The 17,737-nt window shown below is 42.0% G+C and overlaps 1 protein-coding gene across 2 annotated transcripts in view; it reads left to right on the forward strand.

Moving 5' to 3' along the window:
* The window catches only part of ANKRD66 (ankyrin repeat domain 66), a 29,233-nt gene extending 23,285 nt beyond the window's left edge, over positions 1 to 5,948 (forward strand). For both annotated transcript variants that reach the window (XM_073625259.1, XM_073625260.1), the window contains one exon: positions 5,002 to 5,948. In XM_073625259.1, coding sequence (XP_073481360.1) covers positions 5,002 to 5,251 — 250 coding nt within the window. In that variant the 3' untranslated portion in view covers positions 5,252 to 5,948. The remainder of the gene's footprint in view (positions 1 to 5,001) is intronic.
* The last annotated feature ends 11,789 nt before the right edge of the window (positions 5,949 to 17,737 follow it).

A 17,737-nucleotide genomic window follows, 5' to 3' on the forward strand; every position in this document is an offset into this window, starting at 1 on the left:
AATCAATATACAGAAAGAAGAAAAAATGCTTGCGGTAAATAAGTAGTTGTCCCGGCATGCGATAATTAATATTTTACAATTTTTTTTCACACAAATATATATGAGTTTGAACCTGCCTGAGCTATCCATCTGGGAAGCTGTCAAAGTGGACACCCATCTTCGTGGGGGGCATTTCCTACACCACAGCCACACATATACATGCCTCTTGCATACTTGTGGCTGTGAGTCAGGGAATGCCTCTGCCACCTATGATTGACTGTCTGCTTTGACAGCTTCTCAGAGGGGTTCAGACTGAGCTCATCTTAAGGCACCTTTCAAATGGGCGCCTCCTCAGCTTGCTCTGCTGAGCAGGTTGATGACCTGACCATCTCCGCTTACTGTGCTAAGACGGACCTGTCAAAGTCCCGCTCTCCTCTATGGGCAAATCAGGTGAAAACAGACCAATTGTCCATTTTCATCCAATCATATCCGATCCGCCAGACGGATGAAAAATAGGACCACCATCCGTCTGTATTTTCTCAGTCAGGATCGGATAGCGGCGGATCTCAGCGAAGATGTCACCACTGATATCCATCACTCCATGGAGGAGACTGACAGGCAGACCTGATCGGACAGCCATGTGAAAGCGCCCTTAATACACACCACTGCAGTGCAGGGGTGGGAACTGAACTTATAGGATTCAAAGCAAATTGTCTTGTCTATGTGTTGGGGCTGCAAGGCTGTCTAGCACAGCCTAATGCACATGGTGTGAATGGGCCCTAGGGTGTATTGTGTGGTTACAAGGACTGCTGGGTAGTATCCTGTTATGATAAAAGAAGAGACAATTTGGGTCCTAACAAGCTAAATCTTTGGGAATGTCTACTAAAAAAACATCAATTTTGAGGCTCATTACTGACCTCATTGGTTTGCCCCACTACACTGTAAAAAATATTGTGCTTGGTCTACTCAAAAAAATTGAGGCCGATATTTGCATCAGCTTTTTAAAGACTGTCAACTGAACTTATTTTTGTCTGACTCATTAGACTTTTCATATTTTCAACTTTGTTGTTTTAAGTAAAGCCAACTCAATTTTTTTTAGTTTATAGACCATAATGTTTTAAGTTAGGAATACAAACCTTAGCTTGTCTGGAATTATATTTTTAAGTAAAGCTAACTCAATTTTTCCAGTTTATAGACCATAGGTTTAAATAAAGCCAACTCAGTTTTCCAGTTTATAGACCATAGGTTCGAGTAAAGCCAACTCAATTTTTCCAGTTTATAGAAAAGTTTAAGTTAGGAACACATACATTAATCAAGAACTTATACAGCACCGTCAATTTATGGAGTGCTTTACATATACATTATACATTCACATCAGTACCTGCCCTCAAGTAGCTTTCAATCTAAGATTCCTAAGCTCACATTCACACATACACATACTAGGGCCAATTTCCTTACCAGCATGTCTTTGGAGTGTGGGAGGAAACCTATGCAGGCACATGCAAACTGCAGGCAGGTAGTGTCATGGTCAAGATTTGAACCAGTGACCCTTTTACTGCTAGATGAAAGTGCTAACCACGACACCACTGTGCTGCCCTATTACTTAGAGACTTAGTTTTAAGTGATATTAACTTTTAACTTTTTAAGTTGGTAAAACTTATTTTCCAAATTGATATATGTTTGAAGGTTTTTATGTAAAAATAATACAATCATATGGTTTTTAAAAAAAGGAATAGTCTCATGAAACAGGCTTTCAAAACAAATTAACATTTATTATTTATAAAGTGTACAAATGTAATATTATAAAGCAGCATCAAATACAAATGTAAACATTTAAAAAAAGAAAAAAAATGCATCTTTTTTTAACTTTCTGCTATAATACATATCCCCAAAAAAATATTAAAAAAAAACAAATTTATTCATCAGTTTAGGCCGATATATATTCTTCCACATTATTTTGGTTAAAAAATTGCAATAGGCATATATTGATTGGTTTGCGCAAAAGTTATCGCGTCTACAAACTGAGATAGATTTAGGGACTTTTATTTTTTTAATTGTTTTTACTGGTAATGGCGGCGATCTGCGATTTTTAGCGGGACTGCGACATTGCAGTGGACAAATCTGACCCCAAATTACACTTTTCGGGGACCAGTGACATTATTACATTGATCCGTGCTATAAAAATGCACTGGTTAATGTATAAATGACACCGGCAGGGAAGGGGTTAACACTAGGGGGCGATCAAGGCGTTAAGTGTGTTCCCTGGGTGTGTACTCACTGTAGGTGGGATGGGCTACCAGGGACATGACAGAGATCGCTGTTCCCGATCACTGGGAACAGAAGATCTCTGACACGTCATCTGGCAAAACGAGGGAATCGCCTTGTTTACATAGCCCCGTTCTGTATACCGTGATCATGGGTCGCCGACAGACATCGAGTCCGCCAGACTCTGGGCACGCTATCTCCTGTGCAAACACCAAGGTACACCTACGGCGGTTTGCGCAGGAGAGCCGACCTGCAGCAGTATAATGACGGTGGCTGGTCAGCAAGCGGTTAAAGTGTGAACTTTTGAAGATAGATTCCCCACATCTAGCTCTAAAAAGATCTTCTGAAAAACTTTAAAGGTATATTTTAGGTTTTCAGGATAGCTCAGGCTAAAAAGCATAAATGAGTCCCATCATCATTCTTTCTGATACAAAATGAGAGCGCTATATGAAAAAAATACACTATACCAATATGCTTGTTTTTCCTGCCAGTGCAGCATAAATATGAAATGTAATAACATAGTACAAAGTAGGCGGGGCTTTAGGTTACATAATCTAACATTGAATGTCCAATATCTCAAAAACCGAACAAACAGAACGTTGGTTTTTGTGATACAAATCAGCACAAATGCAGCACAAACAAATTGTATAATTGTTTTTAAAATGTAATAACATGTGGTGCAAAGTGTGAGAGGTTTCATCAACTAAAATGCGCAATTTCTCATCCATTTTTGCAGCACAAATCGGCACAGATGCAGTGCAAATGAATGCTATCTTTGTTTTAAAATTTTAAAAACATTGGGTGCAAAGTGGGCGGGGCTTGATGTTACATAATCTGTATTTGAATTCCAATATCTCAAAAACCGAAACGGCTGAAACATTCATTTTTGAGGCACAAAATAGTTTTTAAGCTTAACAGCTGGTGGTCCCTCACCCTGCGTCTTGGTTGCGTTCTGCAGAATGCAGTAAGCGCAAATTTTGCGAGCGCACAAGTAAGTTGTCTAAATAGGTGCTTACAACGGATGTATGTCCATTTATATATATATTTATAAACAGGGCTTTTTTTCTCAAACAATAGGTGCTGGAACTTAACCACGACCCCACAAAACCCCTCCCCCTACACACACCCTCCAAATCACATCAAATAGTGAGTGTGGTCATTAAAATTTCACAAACAGTAGGAAGGTCTTAAAGGGGCATTAAATACCAGGATTGCATTACATACAAAGTGCAGAGCTGTCACTTGTAAACACAGAAACCAGACTTCTGTGTTTACAAGTGATTGTGGTGAGCAGGCACCAAAGGGTCTGAGCCAGAGGTGGTAGAACTGAGTTCTACCAAGTTCCCCCTGATAAAAAGCTCTGTTTATAAATATATTTATATTTATACATATATTAATCTGAAAATAAAATAAACATTTTGGATGGTATGTTAAGCAACATTTAAAACATGTAAACGATAATTTGTTCAATGTTCATTCTTACCTTTCAATGGCCTTGCATGGCTTTGTAGTGATATGGAAATATTCTTGTCACTGGTGGCGCTCTTTTGTCCTGATGGGCCTCAAAACGTATGGGAACTGCCTTGTGCAGGCTTTCAAAGTTCCAAAAGATGTCAAACTCTTTAAAGTATACAGCGTCAAAACTCGTGCGGTTGCATGTTTGGCAAACATATGCATCCCGCAATTTCAGTCAAATGAAAAGATTTTTTTTTTAAAGTAAATGTAACTCAATTAGAATATGGAAATGCACATACCTTAAACGTTTTGTCTAGATTACTCAATATTATACATTATTTTTGTAAATGTAAAAGATATGTTTTAAGAACTAATGAAAATTAAGTAAGGTACTTAAAGTGGTGTTCCAGCCGAAATTATACTTTTTAAATAAAAATACCCCTATAATACACAAGCTTAATATATTCTAGTAAAGTTAGTCTGTAAACTAAGGTCTGTTTTGTTAGTTTATAGCAGTAGTTTTTTATTTTATAAACTTACAGCAGGCCGTGGCCATCTTAAGTGTGGGCATCTGAAGCCAGACTGTATTTCTTCCTGGATCTCATCATTGCATATCTCCCACATGCTCAGTGCAGCACAAGCAGTGTAATAGGTTTCAGGTCAGGTTTCCATAGCAACGGCAGTGTCAGAGGAAGTTGCCGCCCCTTCCCAGAAGGCATTGCAAACAGGAAATGATGCGATGGGCCAGGGAGGAGGAAGTGAAAAATGAATACAGCAGATATACAGTTGGTGCTGAGAAAAAAAAAAAAAACAATTTGTTTACAGTGCACAGTTTAGTGAGGGATGCTAAAGAGTTGTAAAAGTGGGTGGAACTCCACTTTAAAATATCAAAAGTAAATAAATTAACATTTATTTTTATGTTAAAATTACAAGCCAACAAAATCATTTTTATCAGTGCAGTATCTGTTTATTAAAGCAGTATTAAACTCACACTTGCTTTTTTTTTTTTAAATGGGCCCCAGGTGCTTTATTGGCTGGGCTGCGACAATGTCACTCCCCTGTATGCGCAAAGGAGTCACAATTTTGGCATGCCACTTTCTTCAGTCATGGCACAAACAGTGTGCCATGAATGCAGAGTTAACTGCGCATGCATGAGTAATGTCACCGACCAGAGCCAACAAGAATATCTCATTAAGGGTACAAAGCAGCAATATGTATTAAACTCTTAAAACAAAGAGAAACTAAAAATGTTGGATTTAATGCCACTTTAATAATACATTCATGTAATATTTTTACTTTCAGAGCAGAGGTGGAATGCAGAGATTACCGCTTGGCTGCAGAGCTGGAAGGAAATCCCTTGGACGAAGTGGATGAGGACTGGGAGGCGAAGAAACCTGAACTTTTCACTTCACTCAGCAAAAAGATGAAGAATCGCACAACCAAGCCAGACAAATATTCCAACCGACCTATCTTTGTTCAAAAGTCCTGCCAAGCACAGATCAGAAAAACAATAACTTATACACACACACGTGATCAAAGAAATACTAAATAACATGACCTTGCTATTAGACAGGGTACACAGAATGTACCCATGTGACAAAGATGTGTCACTCTGCTCTTCTCCACAAGGTGGAGCTGTGATGCTTTCTGATTCTTTCCTTAGTATAGTGTTAGTTTTTAAAGGCCCATACAAACAATGCGAAAATCGGATGGACAAATTCATACAACGAGCTGTCTGCCAATTTTCGGATCGTTAGTACGGTGCCTTCGACAGCCGATTTTGCTTTTTCGTCAGACAAAAGCTGGATATGCAGACTATAACATTTTTGTCGGCTGTGAACTCAACATCTGATTTTCGTTTCATTAGTACGGTTTTCGTATGAAAAAAATCCTAAGATCAAGACTACGCATTGCTCAGAAACGAAAGAATACATATAAAACTATTCAACACATTACGTCACTTCTGACATTGTATTCTGTCGTAAGAAAATTTTCGTATTGTGAGTAACCTCTTCACTTTCCACATGAGACTAGCATGCCACAAAAAACGGTCGTCCGAAAAGCTAAGCGTGTGTACGAGGCTTTACTCTTCACTCCACGAAGATGAATGTGACAGTGATATTTGTAATGTTTACATACAGATTTAGTGGGCATATACACATCCATACCAACTGGTGGCTTCATGTGTTTAAAACTTTTATAATTCTTTTTTTTCTTTTTTTTTTTTTTTCAAATATAACTTTTATTAACACCCACAACGGGCAAAGTCAGGTCGGTACAACAGAAAAAATAAACAATATAACATATGGATTACAACTACAATATAAACCCGTCTGTTTATGTCTACAATAGAGTTCAGTATAGTTGTTTTAGGGCCAGTCCCCAACCGGCACCGCCCTTTGTTGTCTACTGAGAGACATATATAGAAGGGATTCAGGTTAAAAAAAAAAAAAAAACCCAACTACGCTCGTTTCTTTTTTTTTCCTGTTTCTAATCAATTAACAAAGAAAACAAGACCAGACAAACAGACAAACAAACAAAACAAGACCGAACAAAACAAAACACAAAAAAAAAAAAAAATCAAGCCGAGAGGGATGGCCAAGGTGTGTAAAGAATACTTTTATAATTCTTATGGCTTAATGACTGTAAGCTCCCACAAGCCAGGCCCTTTTAAAGGGGTTGTAAAGGTTTGTGTTTTTTCACCTTAATGCATCCTATGCATTAAGGTAAAAAAACACCTGTCAGTCACCAGCCCCCCAGCCCCCCCATTTTACTATCCTGACCCCTCGAACTTGACCCACAGGGACGCGCTGTCTCTCTGCCCGGAGTTCTCGGGTCCCTTGATTGGATAGATTGATAGCAGCGCAGCCATTGGCTCCCGCTGCTGTCAATCAACTCCAATGACGCGAGTACCGGGGGGGGGGCGGGGCCGAGTCCTGCATTCGGCCTCTATGGACCCCGAATGCTGGACTCGGGAGCACGCCCGCAAGATAACCCCCTTGGGGAAGCGCTTCTCCGAGGGAGTTTTCAGATGTGGGGAGGAGCCGAGAGAGCCGCCGAGGGACCCCAGAGGAGCAGGATCGGGGCCACTCTGTGCAAAACGAGCTGCACAGTGGAGGTAAGTATGACATGTTTGTTATTTTAAAAAAAAAAACATTTTTTACCTTTACAATCATTTTAACCCTTCTGTATTGATATGTATTGTAACTGTCTTGTATCCCTTTATTTAGTAAAGTGTTGCTTAAATTGTTGGCACCATATAAATCCTGTAAAATAATAACCTGAAGTAAAATGTTGGTCAGTGAAAATTTTTGTAATGATAGATTGTAAATGTTTTAGCATTTTGAATGTGAATCTAGAATTATTGCTGGGATAAGTGACTGATTTTGTTGTTCAGGGTTGAGTATGCTGGTTGGCTTAAAATGTTACTAAACCCAGAACCCTGCATTCACTATATCTGGTCTCCCACAGTACACAGAACATGGAAATGCAATTATTTTAGTAAATATAAATGGCTAAATACCTTTTCTCATCAGCAGTATACAGCAGTGACTTCTATAAGGCTGGATTCACACTGGGTAACGGAATGGCACACAGCAGTGGTCCGGTGCGTCTCTATTCACTGTTTCAGGTCTGATTCCAGCAAGAATTTTTGGCTGAATTCGGACCTGAAATGAACCAGAAGACGCACAGGACTCCTGTGCAATTCGCACCGGAGCCACTCTCTCTCCGTAGAGAGCCGGTCACAATCTCCTGCTGTGCATATTTGGATGCGGGGAAACCCTCATCCAATTCACACTGGTGTGAACCTAGCCTCAGTGTCCGGCTGAGCACTGGTTAAAGCTTGTAAGAGGAGTTTTCATTCACCTCTGACTGTCCTATGAAACTGCAGGACCCCTGACCCTCTGTCTGGACAGTGCTGATTGGTGCTGTGCTGATCACATGCACTCTCCTAAGAAAGAAAAAACCTCACTAGCAATACACACCAAACTGAGCATGTGCAGCCTGACTCCATAGGTTCTGTGTTATCAGGAAATTATCAGGGGACAGTGGAAGGAGAGGAGGATCAGAGAAGACAGGATCAAACAGCATTTTTACACAATGTGGAGGATAAGCCCCTTAGGTTCCACAGTGAGTATAACAAGCATGCTTTACTGCAGTCGTTCTCAACCTCAGTCCTCAAGTACTCCCAACGGGCCATGTTTTCGTGCCGGTTCACACATGGGGCGGCACGACTTGCAGGTCGCCTCACAGAGGCGACCTGCAAGTATTTATAATACTTGCAGGTCGCCTATAAAATAATATTGCAAATTGACCCTTTTTGCTTTTTTCCTGTTTTTCTTTTCACTGTACTGGGGTCCGGTGTGTTTTTTTATGCATTTTTGATGCGTTCCAATGTATTCCAGTGCATTTTTGATGCGTTTTACTTTGTTCCAGTACAGTCTAGTGCAGGAAAAATGCAGCATGTTCTACTTTTTTTATGGGACTGGAAAGCCCTGGAACTGACTGCACTGGTGTGAACTATGCCATTGGAAACCATATAACCTATTTTCCATGCGTTTTGCTGCAGAAAAAAAACGCACTGAACTAGATGTGTTGTGAACTGGCCCTTAGGGTGAAACATGTTCCCAGTTCTGCAGGCTCTGCCCGGTCCCCTCCCTGTGGCAGCAGATCGTGTTATAGGCAGTATAATCAATTAAAGAACTTTTCTCAATGGAGGAGAGGGTCGGAGGGGGATGCCCCCGTTGGATCATCTTTAGTGCAGCTGAGCCTGGAAACCCAAAGCTTTTAACCCTTATAGCACTGGAAGTTCAGCAACAGGAAGACGACAGGACAGCCATGCAGTCAGGATTTCTACAGGATTCAGCAACCTGCATATTGTGGGACATCCTTCATTACAGGTGAGTAATGTAACTGAAGCTAAAGAGCTAAACTACAGCTTTAAGGTTTAGAAGAAAGCCAACATATCTTTAGAGGTGCAGGTTCTAGATCAGGGCCAAAAAAACTAGGGGGGGAAAGCAGGGGGGCGCCTGCATCGGGTGACGCATCTAAGGGGGCGCCGTCCCCACCCGCACTAGGAACTGCTGCTTTAAGGGTGTCACTGCAGCCCGGTCAAGTGTAATCGATAGGCAGTGCCCACTGCTTAGTTTGCCAAATACCAGAGAATCAAAAGGAAGACTGCACAGATGCATTAGCACTGAATCACTCTGCTCCGCAGTGACACCCTGGAGCAATGGCTGTCCTGGGCTAAGGGGGGGGGGGAGTGCAGAGAAGAACCTGGACTGGGGGGGGGGGGGGTCAGAGAAGGCCCTGGACTAGAGGGTGCAATGGAGGCCCTGGGCTGATTGTGGGGGGGGGGGGGTTGATGTGGTAAAGGACCTGGATTCGGAGAGCAGGGTGCAGAGCAGGCTCTGAATGTGAGGTAGGCTGTAGAGGAGGCCTCGGACTAGGAGCGGAGTACAGAGGAGGCCCCGGACTAGGGGGGTGGGTGCAAAACCACTAAAGGGAGCAGGTAAGGCCCCTTTCACACTACCGTGACTTCAAAGTTGCACGATTTTGTGGCTGAGATTTCACAGCGATTTTGACGCAATTTCAGGGAATGCCTGTGTAAACTTGAGGTCTATAGACCTCATCTTGCATCAAAGTCAGACCAAAGTAGTACAGGGACTACTTTAACCGCTTCAGCCCCTGGAAGATTTTACCCCCTTACCCCCGATTCAGCACTGCGTCGCTTTAACTGACAATTGCGCGGTCGTGCAATGTTGCACCCAAACAAAAGTGACGTCCTTTTTTTCCCACAAATAAAGCTTTCTTTTGGTGGTATTTGATCACCTCTGCGGTTTTTACTTTTTGCGATATAAACAAAAAAAGAGCGACAATTTTGAAAAAACAATATTTTTTTACTTTTTGCTATAATAAATATCCCCCAAAAATATAACAATTTTTTTCCTCAGTTTAGGACGATATGTATTCTTCTACATATTTTTGATAAGAAAAAAAAATCGCAATAAGCGTATATTGATTGGTTTGCGCAAAAGTTATAGCGTCTACAAAATAGGGGATAGATTTATAGCATTTTTATTATGAATTTTTTTTTTTTACTAGTAATGGCGGTGATCTGTGATTTTTATCATGACTGCGACATTATGGCGGACACGTCGGACAATTTTGACACATTTTTGGGACCATTGGCATTGATACAGTGATCAGTGCGATTAAAAAAGGGGTTAAGTGTGTCCTATTGTGTGTTCTAACTAAAGAGGGAGGGGACTGTGTAGGGGAGATGACAGATCACTGATCATACTCTGTATGAACAGACAATCTGTCACTTCTCCCCTCAGAGAACCGGAAACTGTGTGTTTACACACACAGTTCCGGGTTCTCCGTGTCTCAGCGGCGATCGTGGGAGCCCGGCGGTGATCGAGACCACCGGGCACTCGCATCGGCTCGGGGAGCGAGCGGGGGTGGGGCGCACGGCCACAGGGCGAAGCGACGTTACAGTTTTGGAGTGGCGCCACTATATTGCCACATACTATTTTTCTTGAGGGGGGGGGGGGTGCAAAAAAATAACCAGCCCCGGGTGCCAGATGTGCTAGCTACGCTACTGTTCTAGATCATCCACATCCTGGCTTTACAACTTAAGACTTGTTCATTTCTAGTGCTTTGAGCTTCCTTAATCTGAGTTGCTCAACCCAGGCTTAATGCAAGGACACAGCAATAACTATTCAAATTCGGGAAATAGATGGCGGATGCTGACAAGCCTATGAAGTACTAACAGATCTAGTAGAGTTTTCCAAAACAGGAAAGGGAACAACCTCATCCTTCAGAATGTAAGCTCAGTTCATGACTTCTCTAATCTACCTGGCAATTGTGGAACAAGAGGCAGAATGTCCCTTGCAGGAATGCCCAGGTGTGCCAAAGAGAGAATCCAGTTGTCTCAAAGAGTTCATAGACTCACACAGCATGGACCTCATCCAGACAATGGAGAGAATTCTCCTTGTAACACTTCAGTGTAGAAAAAAAGGAAGGAAGCACAATGTCCTAGTTCATTCCCTGTCATCTCTCTCCTCAACTACTGCAACTCCCTCCTCAATAGATTACCTTTACATAGGCTATTCCCCCTTCAGTCCCTCGTGAATGCTGCTGCCAGACTCATCCACCTTACTAACCGTTCAATGCCTGCTACCCCTATCTGTCAATAACTCCACTGGCTTCTGCTCACCCAACAAATTAAATTCAAAATAATAACAACAACTTACAAAGCCACCCACAAATTGGCACCCAGCTACATCACTAACCTAGTCTGAAAATACCAACCAAATCATTCTCTTTGTTCATCCCAAGACCTTCTGCTCTCTAACTCCCTTGTCACCTCCTCCAATGCTCGCATACATGACTTCTCCCGAGCCTCTCCTATTCTATGGAACTCCCTACCCCAATCTGTCTGACTATCTCCTACTCTGCTTTTAGACAATCCATGAAAACCCTTCTCTTCAGAGAAGCCTTTTCTGCCCCACCTAACAACTGTACCTTTATTTTCTATATCAGCTCACCTCCCACAGCTATTACCTTTTTTATCACTTGACCATCCCTCCTAGATTGTAAGCTCTAATGAGCAGGGCCCTCTGATTCCTCCTTCATTGAATTGTATTGTAAATGTACTGTCTGCCCTCATATTGTAAAACGCTGCACAAACTGTTGGCACTATATAAATCCTGTATGAAAATAATAATGTCCTGCTTAAGATAGAAGGAGGAAATCACCTTGTGAAGGAAAGAGGCCATAGGCTCTAAGACAACCTTATCCTTCTGTAGGAAGGGTTCCCTACAGAATAAGCCGCTTATTCAGAGAAATGTCATGAAGAGACGACATCCATGAAGGAAGGTAACCTTATGAGTGAGGGAGAACAGGGAAATACCCCTACTGGGCTCGAAGGGAGATTTCTGAAGAACCAATAAAACCAAGTGGCGGTCCCACTGAGTCACAATATTTTTAATGGTAATCTCACACCACGCAAAGTGGGCCTTTCAGGTATGATGATGGACTTAGTGAGAAGTTGATTTCCCAGCTTTCAGGAGCATAGGGAAGACTGACTCAGATAGGCCCCTGTCTCTCAGGATTTGGGGCCTAACAGTCGTGCCATTAATCCAGAGAACAAAAATCAGTACCAGTTGACCTGCCTCTGGGACAGATGATCTGACTGATTTGATAGGGTTCATGATACGTCTGCAAGGAATATGATGAGGTACACGCACCACATTCTTCCTTGCCAGTCTGGTGCAATGAGGATTTTTAGAACACCCTCCCTTTCGATCCTGCAATGCAGATGAGAAAGAATATTGTCCAGCTTGTTGTTGAACCTGGATGCCAGAAAATCCACATCTGGAGTCACTCATCTTCGACAGAGGTCTTGAGACACCTCTTGGTGAAGAGACTGTTCCTCTGGAAACAGACATTGATGACTGAGAAAGTCTACCTGCCAATTTTCCACAACTGGAATTTGTGCTGCAGACAGTGCTGGAATATTGAGTTCCACCCAAGCTATAATGAGGTTTGCTTCTCTTTGAGTTGTGTGACTTTTTGTACCCTTTATGATGGTTGATGTGATCCACTGCTGTGGCCTACGTCCAACTGAATCCTCATACGGTTTCCTCATGGGCAAGATAAGCAGAGCTTCAGGAACAACTGTGTAGCACCCTGGAGTTTAGGCAGGGTTTCTCCTAAATTTACCTGCCAGGAATAGCTATCTTGGCTCATTGTTAAGGGTCATTTGATTTCTCCCTTATGCCCTGTACACACGGTCGGACATTGATCGGACATTCCGACAACAAAATCCATGGATTTTTTCCGACGGATGTTGGCTCAAACTTGTCTTGCATACACACGGTCACACAAAGTTGTCGGAAAATCCGATCAATCTGAACGTGGTGACGTAAAACACGTACGTCGGGACTATAAACGGGGCAGTAGCCAATAGATTTCATCTCTTAATTTATTCTGAGCATGCGTGGCACTTTGTGTGTCGGATTTGTGTACACACAATCGGAATTTCCGACAACGGATTTTGTTGTCGGAAAATTTTATAGCAAGCTCTCAAACTTTGTGTGTCGGAAATTCCTATGGAAAATGTGTGATGGAGCCTACACACGGTCGGAATTTCCGACAACAAGGTCCTATCACACATTTTCCATCGGAAAGTCCTATCGTGTGTACAGGGCATAAGTCTGGCACTACTTCATATTTCCCTCCTGCCGCTAGGTGGCTGGGTACTTGGTGGAATTAGATACGTGAAGGGCAATACAAGGTCAGATTATGGGTATATGGGGTATCTCAGCCAATGGGCAGGGGTTTTCTTAAATCCCTTGGCCTGCTGGGAGAACCTATATATCTGGGTGGAGTCAGGTGATCGGTATTCTGTGCCACCTGGAAGGCTGTCTGGGTGGATGCGTGTTGTACTGCCCAGGCTGCTAGGCTGGAGATTGCACCTATCCTGGGCACATCTGACCCAGCAGAGAGGCGGGGGTGACGCTTGAGGAAGATACTACCGGGAAGATTGGAGGAGCTTAAGGGATTCAGTGGCAGTGAATCATCAAGTCTAGTGAGAGACAGGTAGCTCAGTGGGCTGAAGAACCACAAGTAGTGATTGTAGTGGAAGTGAAGGAACTGTTACAACTTGTGTTAAGAATTGTTAAAGACTGTTGCCATAGGAGACAGCGATTACAACACGTGCAGATGTGGTGTCTTGCTGGATGCCTTTCTCTGCATGGCTGTCCTCCTTTTGAAGTTTTAAAGTCTGCCAATTAATATTGCAACTATCTAAGAATGTCCTGGCCCTAACCCTCTCTCCCAAAGTTCTGTTAAGAAAAATAAAATCTCTTTTGCATTCAAGAAGTGTCTATTGCCCAATGACTCTAACTACTTTGCACCCACTATGCCTCACAACCCACCATATACAGAAGGATGTCAGCTATCTCTGGCCCTGGAGGTTCTCATTAGACAGAAGGAGGCCTGGGACCTTGCTACAACTGAATTACCCTGAGGTCCAGGATGTTGATCAAGAGTCGGGCTTCTGCCAGAAGAGAGGGCACCCAGGACTCCGCTTTAGCCCAAGAGGTTGGCGTTCAATGTAAGCACCTTCCAAGACTTCAGGGGAAATTCTAGCACCAGTGTCTGACATTGTCTGATGAAACCAGAATGTTCAGCTACAAAGTACAGGAGTAAAACTGAGCATATGATACTACCTTGAAGGACCCGCTGTTTCTTCAGGGCTGCTGCGTCAGGGTAGAGAAAGTGCACATGAGGGGTTTAAATCTGAGAAAGAGCTCGCTCCTGTGATTGTGAAGGTGAACAGTAAGAGCTGTGAGTCTCTGAGCAATGTCCTCCTGCATCAGGCTTCAGGAGCTATGTAAATGACCTACACCTATAGCGTAGGGCATTTTTCGATTTTGGTCAAAGCTGCATAGTTTTTTTACAGGTACTTTACCTGCCAATGCATTTTTTTGTCCAAGGTAAACTATGTCTTTAAGCAATACCCATCTATCACGCAAGCCAGTTATGAGGTGCATTTACACAAGTTTTTTACGACATACAGAATATTTGTATATGACCTGCATGCAGTTTATCTCTAAGTAATTCTTTTTATTTTTTTACTTCAAGTTATTACCACAGTCCTGCTGATTTTCAAATATAGGACCAGCTATAAAGTGACTGTTTTCCTATAGTTTAGGTATACCCATTTTCCTTCCCCTACTCTGCATTCCTTTCTTCAAATCCTGTAATATATTACAACTATGTGAACTCATGCATACAGATCATAGTACAAACAGGTACAATAAAGTATGCATATCATTTACAAATAAACATGTACAGATTTCTCAGAGCATCGACTTCAATTTAAAAGTAAACTTGGGGAAAGCAATAAAATACAGAGTTGAGAACTTTGGTCTACTGTTTGAGTTAAAATGAGTTTATCTTTGACCCTCATATGTTAGCACACTTTGAAAGTCAGGATGTGACCACTTATTTTCAACTGAAAACATCAGAGGTCTATATCTGTGTATCCTTTTTGGTGTTAAAGTATCATACTTAATGTTTTTATTGAAAAGATTGGTAAAATACTGCGCCAACCTATGAAGTGGGAGCAACCGACACAACAATCAGACTAATTGTGAACAAAATGTAAGTGAAAAGTGTAGCGCTAGGAATAAATGGACGAAAACAGGTGTTGCCAAAGAGGCTATCTCATCTGAAATGTATCAAAAAGTTAGTCTCTCATGTTAGAAAATGTAAGGACATATATCTATACATAATGTGTAACTCACAACAAAAAAAAGTGGAAAAAGTGTCATGCGACTATGAGTCGCAAAAAAAGAAAACACAGGTGGTGTAGGTGAAAAATGCATGCACCTTGATGCTCAAAACAGTGTATATAAATACAGTTAAATGGAGAGCCTCAACATATGATAATAGTGACTAATAAAGTGAACACACAGTATTGTGCATACAAAAAAAGGACCCGTGAGGGATCATACATATGTCAAAGACACAGTGCTGTAACAACTGAAAACAAAAAATAGAAAATAAATGATGGATAAATATGAGTCCCAAAGGTGACAAAGATAAACAGTGATGTTGTAAAAATGCAACTGCTGCGAATATAGGAAAGTCTCTGGGGCAAATATATTCAATGGTGGATGTACACCCGGGAGTGCCTTCACCATCCAGGGAGAGAGGAGAGAAAAAGGTACTCTTACCAAGAGTGGTGGATCCAACTTACCGTACGGTGGTGGATCTATCAGGCATGGAAATGGAGACATGAAGTCAAGCTCCCAGAGTGAGCTGCACGATAACCTCCTCTATAGGCAAATGGAAATCCAAAGTGCCAACCTTTATGGAAATAGGTGGAACCCTCCAATACAAAGCAGGTATCAGCTCACTAAAAACTTCTCCTCCGGATAGGGTGTGTGGTATTCAGGACATATGAGAGAGAAAAGAATCTCCACATGTTCGTTCCACGCTGATGCGTCACATTATATGGTGCCATGACGTTTGAAACGCAAGCGGGACACCGGAAGACGGAATCCGGGCCAGCCACACAGGCTTGTAATTGTAATAATTAAAACCTGTATATAAGCGCAGGAGGTGGATGGCTGGCGTAGACCCCAGTTCAAGTCTTTTGATGAAACACGTAGGATCAATACGCTGGCCCCAGCCACCTCATACTGCGCTGCTTTTACTTGTTCAATTGAACTGTTTTTATTGATACCTTTTTGCTTGGATATCCATTTTTTATTGCAAATAAATTCCATCATACGGATTCATACCATGTGGAGATTCTTTTCTCTCTCATATGTCCTGAATACCACACACCCTATCCGGAGGAGAAGTTTTTAGTGAGCTGATACCTGCTTTGTATAGGAGGGTTCCACCTATCTCCATAAAGATTGGCGCTTTGGACCATGGAAACCCACAAGGATAATGGGGGGGGGGGGTTGGGGTAACACCTGTCTTCCAAAATAGTGGAATGAGTTGTCGTGCCGCTGAAAGGAGGAAACACAGCAGGCACCGCTTCTGGGAAGCCACCGAGCCCGGTGGCATAGAAAGGAGTGCAATCTCTGGGGTAGGGGTCAAGGACTCATCATATACTCTATTGTAAGCATTGCATGGAGAATACTAGAAAAAATAATGGACTTTAGAGGCACGTGTAATAAAAGATTTTTACAGTTTATTAGTTAGCCTCTTCACAGTCCCTGGCTTATGGAAGAGTAACTTCTGGTACTTCGTGTCAGAACTCCATCCCTCTCCTCATGTCTCCAGGCAACCACAGGCTATATCTGGTAGAAAATCCCTCAAGGGGAAGGGAGGAACCACAGTTAAACCAGGCTTAGGAGAAAACCCAAATGATCACAAAGACTACAAAAGCCAGGTTGACTACAACCCAGCAAAGCTAAATTTACTGGTAGCTGCGGTTTAGGACAACTGTAACTCCTTTGCTGATATGTAAATAATGAAGGAAACCTCCCATACAAAATATCAGCTTACCACTCCTACTTGCAATGATATATTGAACCACAATACATGAAAAGTAAATAAACAATAAATAAAAATAAATTCCTACACCATACACCTTGCTATTGTGTTTTTTTAATACTGAAAAATAACATGCAATACCCGAATATCAACATCGTAACTCAAATATTTCAACAACATATAGTGCATATAGTGAATAGTGGTGGAAACCTCCTGATTATGAGCAACTCTTTAACTGATATGTCAATAATAGTGAAAATCTGTACAAAATAGCAGCTTACCACTCCTATTTTCAGTGATGTTTTGAACCACACTAAATGTAAAGCAAATAAAAATAAAATACATTCCTATACCATACACCTTGCTATTGGCCACCTGGGGATTAACTCCACTGGTCTGGGATATTATTCAGGTGCACCTCGGATCCAACAGCTCCTTTTTCTCCACTGTGTAAGGTTCTTAGGCATAATAGAAATGTATTTTATTTTATTTTTTTTAATTAACTTTCCATGTATTGTGGTTCAATATGTCATTGGAAGTAATGCCGCGTACACACGGGCGGACTTTCTGACCGGACTGGTCCGACGGACCAAATCCGGCGGACAATCCGACCGTGTGTGGGCTTCATTGGACCTTCAGCTGACTTTTTCTGTCGAAAGTCTGACGGACTTTAGATTTGAAACATGTTTCAAATCTTTACGTCGTAACTCTATCGGACCCAGTTCCTATTGAGAAATCTGTAGTCTGTATGCTAGTCCGACGGACAAAAACCGACGCCAGGGCAGCTATTGGTTATCAACTTCCTTATTTTATTCCGGTGTACGTCATCACGTACGAATCCCTCTGACTTTGTTGTGACCGTGTGTAAACAAGTCTGTTTGTTGGGAAAGTCCGTTGGAAGTCCGTCGGATAGTCCGTCGGACCAGTCTGGTCGAAAAGTCCGCCCGTGTGTACGTGGCACAAGAGTGGTAAGCTAATATTTTGTATAGGAGGTTTCCACCATTATTCA

This window comes from Aquarana catesbeiana, linkage group LG04 (assembly GCF_042186555.1).
Source record: "Aquarana catesbeiana isolate 2022-GZ linkage group LG04, ASM4218655v1, whole genome shotgun sequence".
Taxonomy (NCBI): domain Eukaryota; kingdom Metazoa; phylum Chordata; class Amphibia; order Anura; family Ranidae; genus Aquarana; species Aquarana catesbeiana.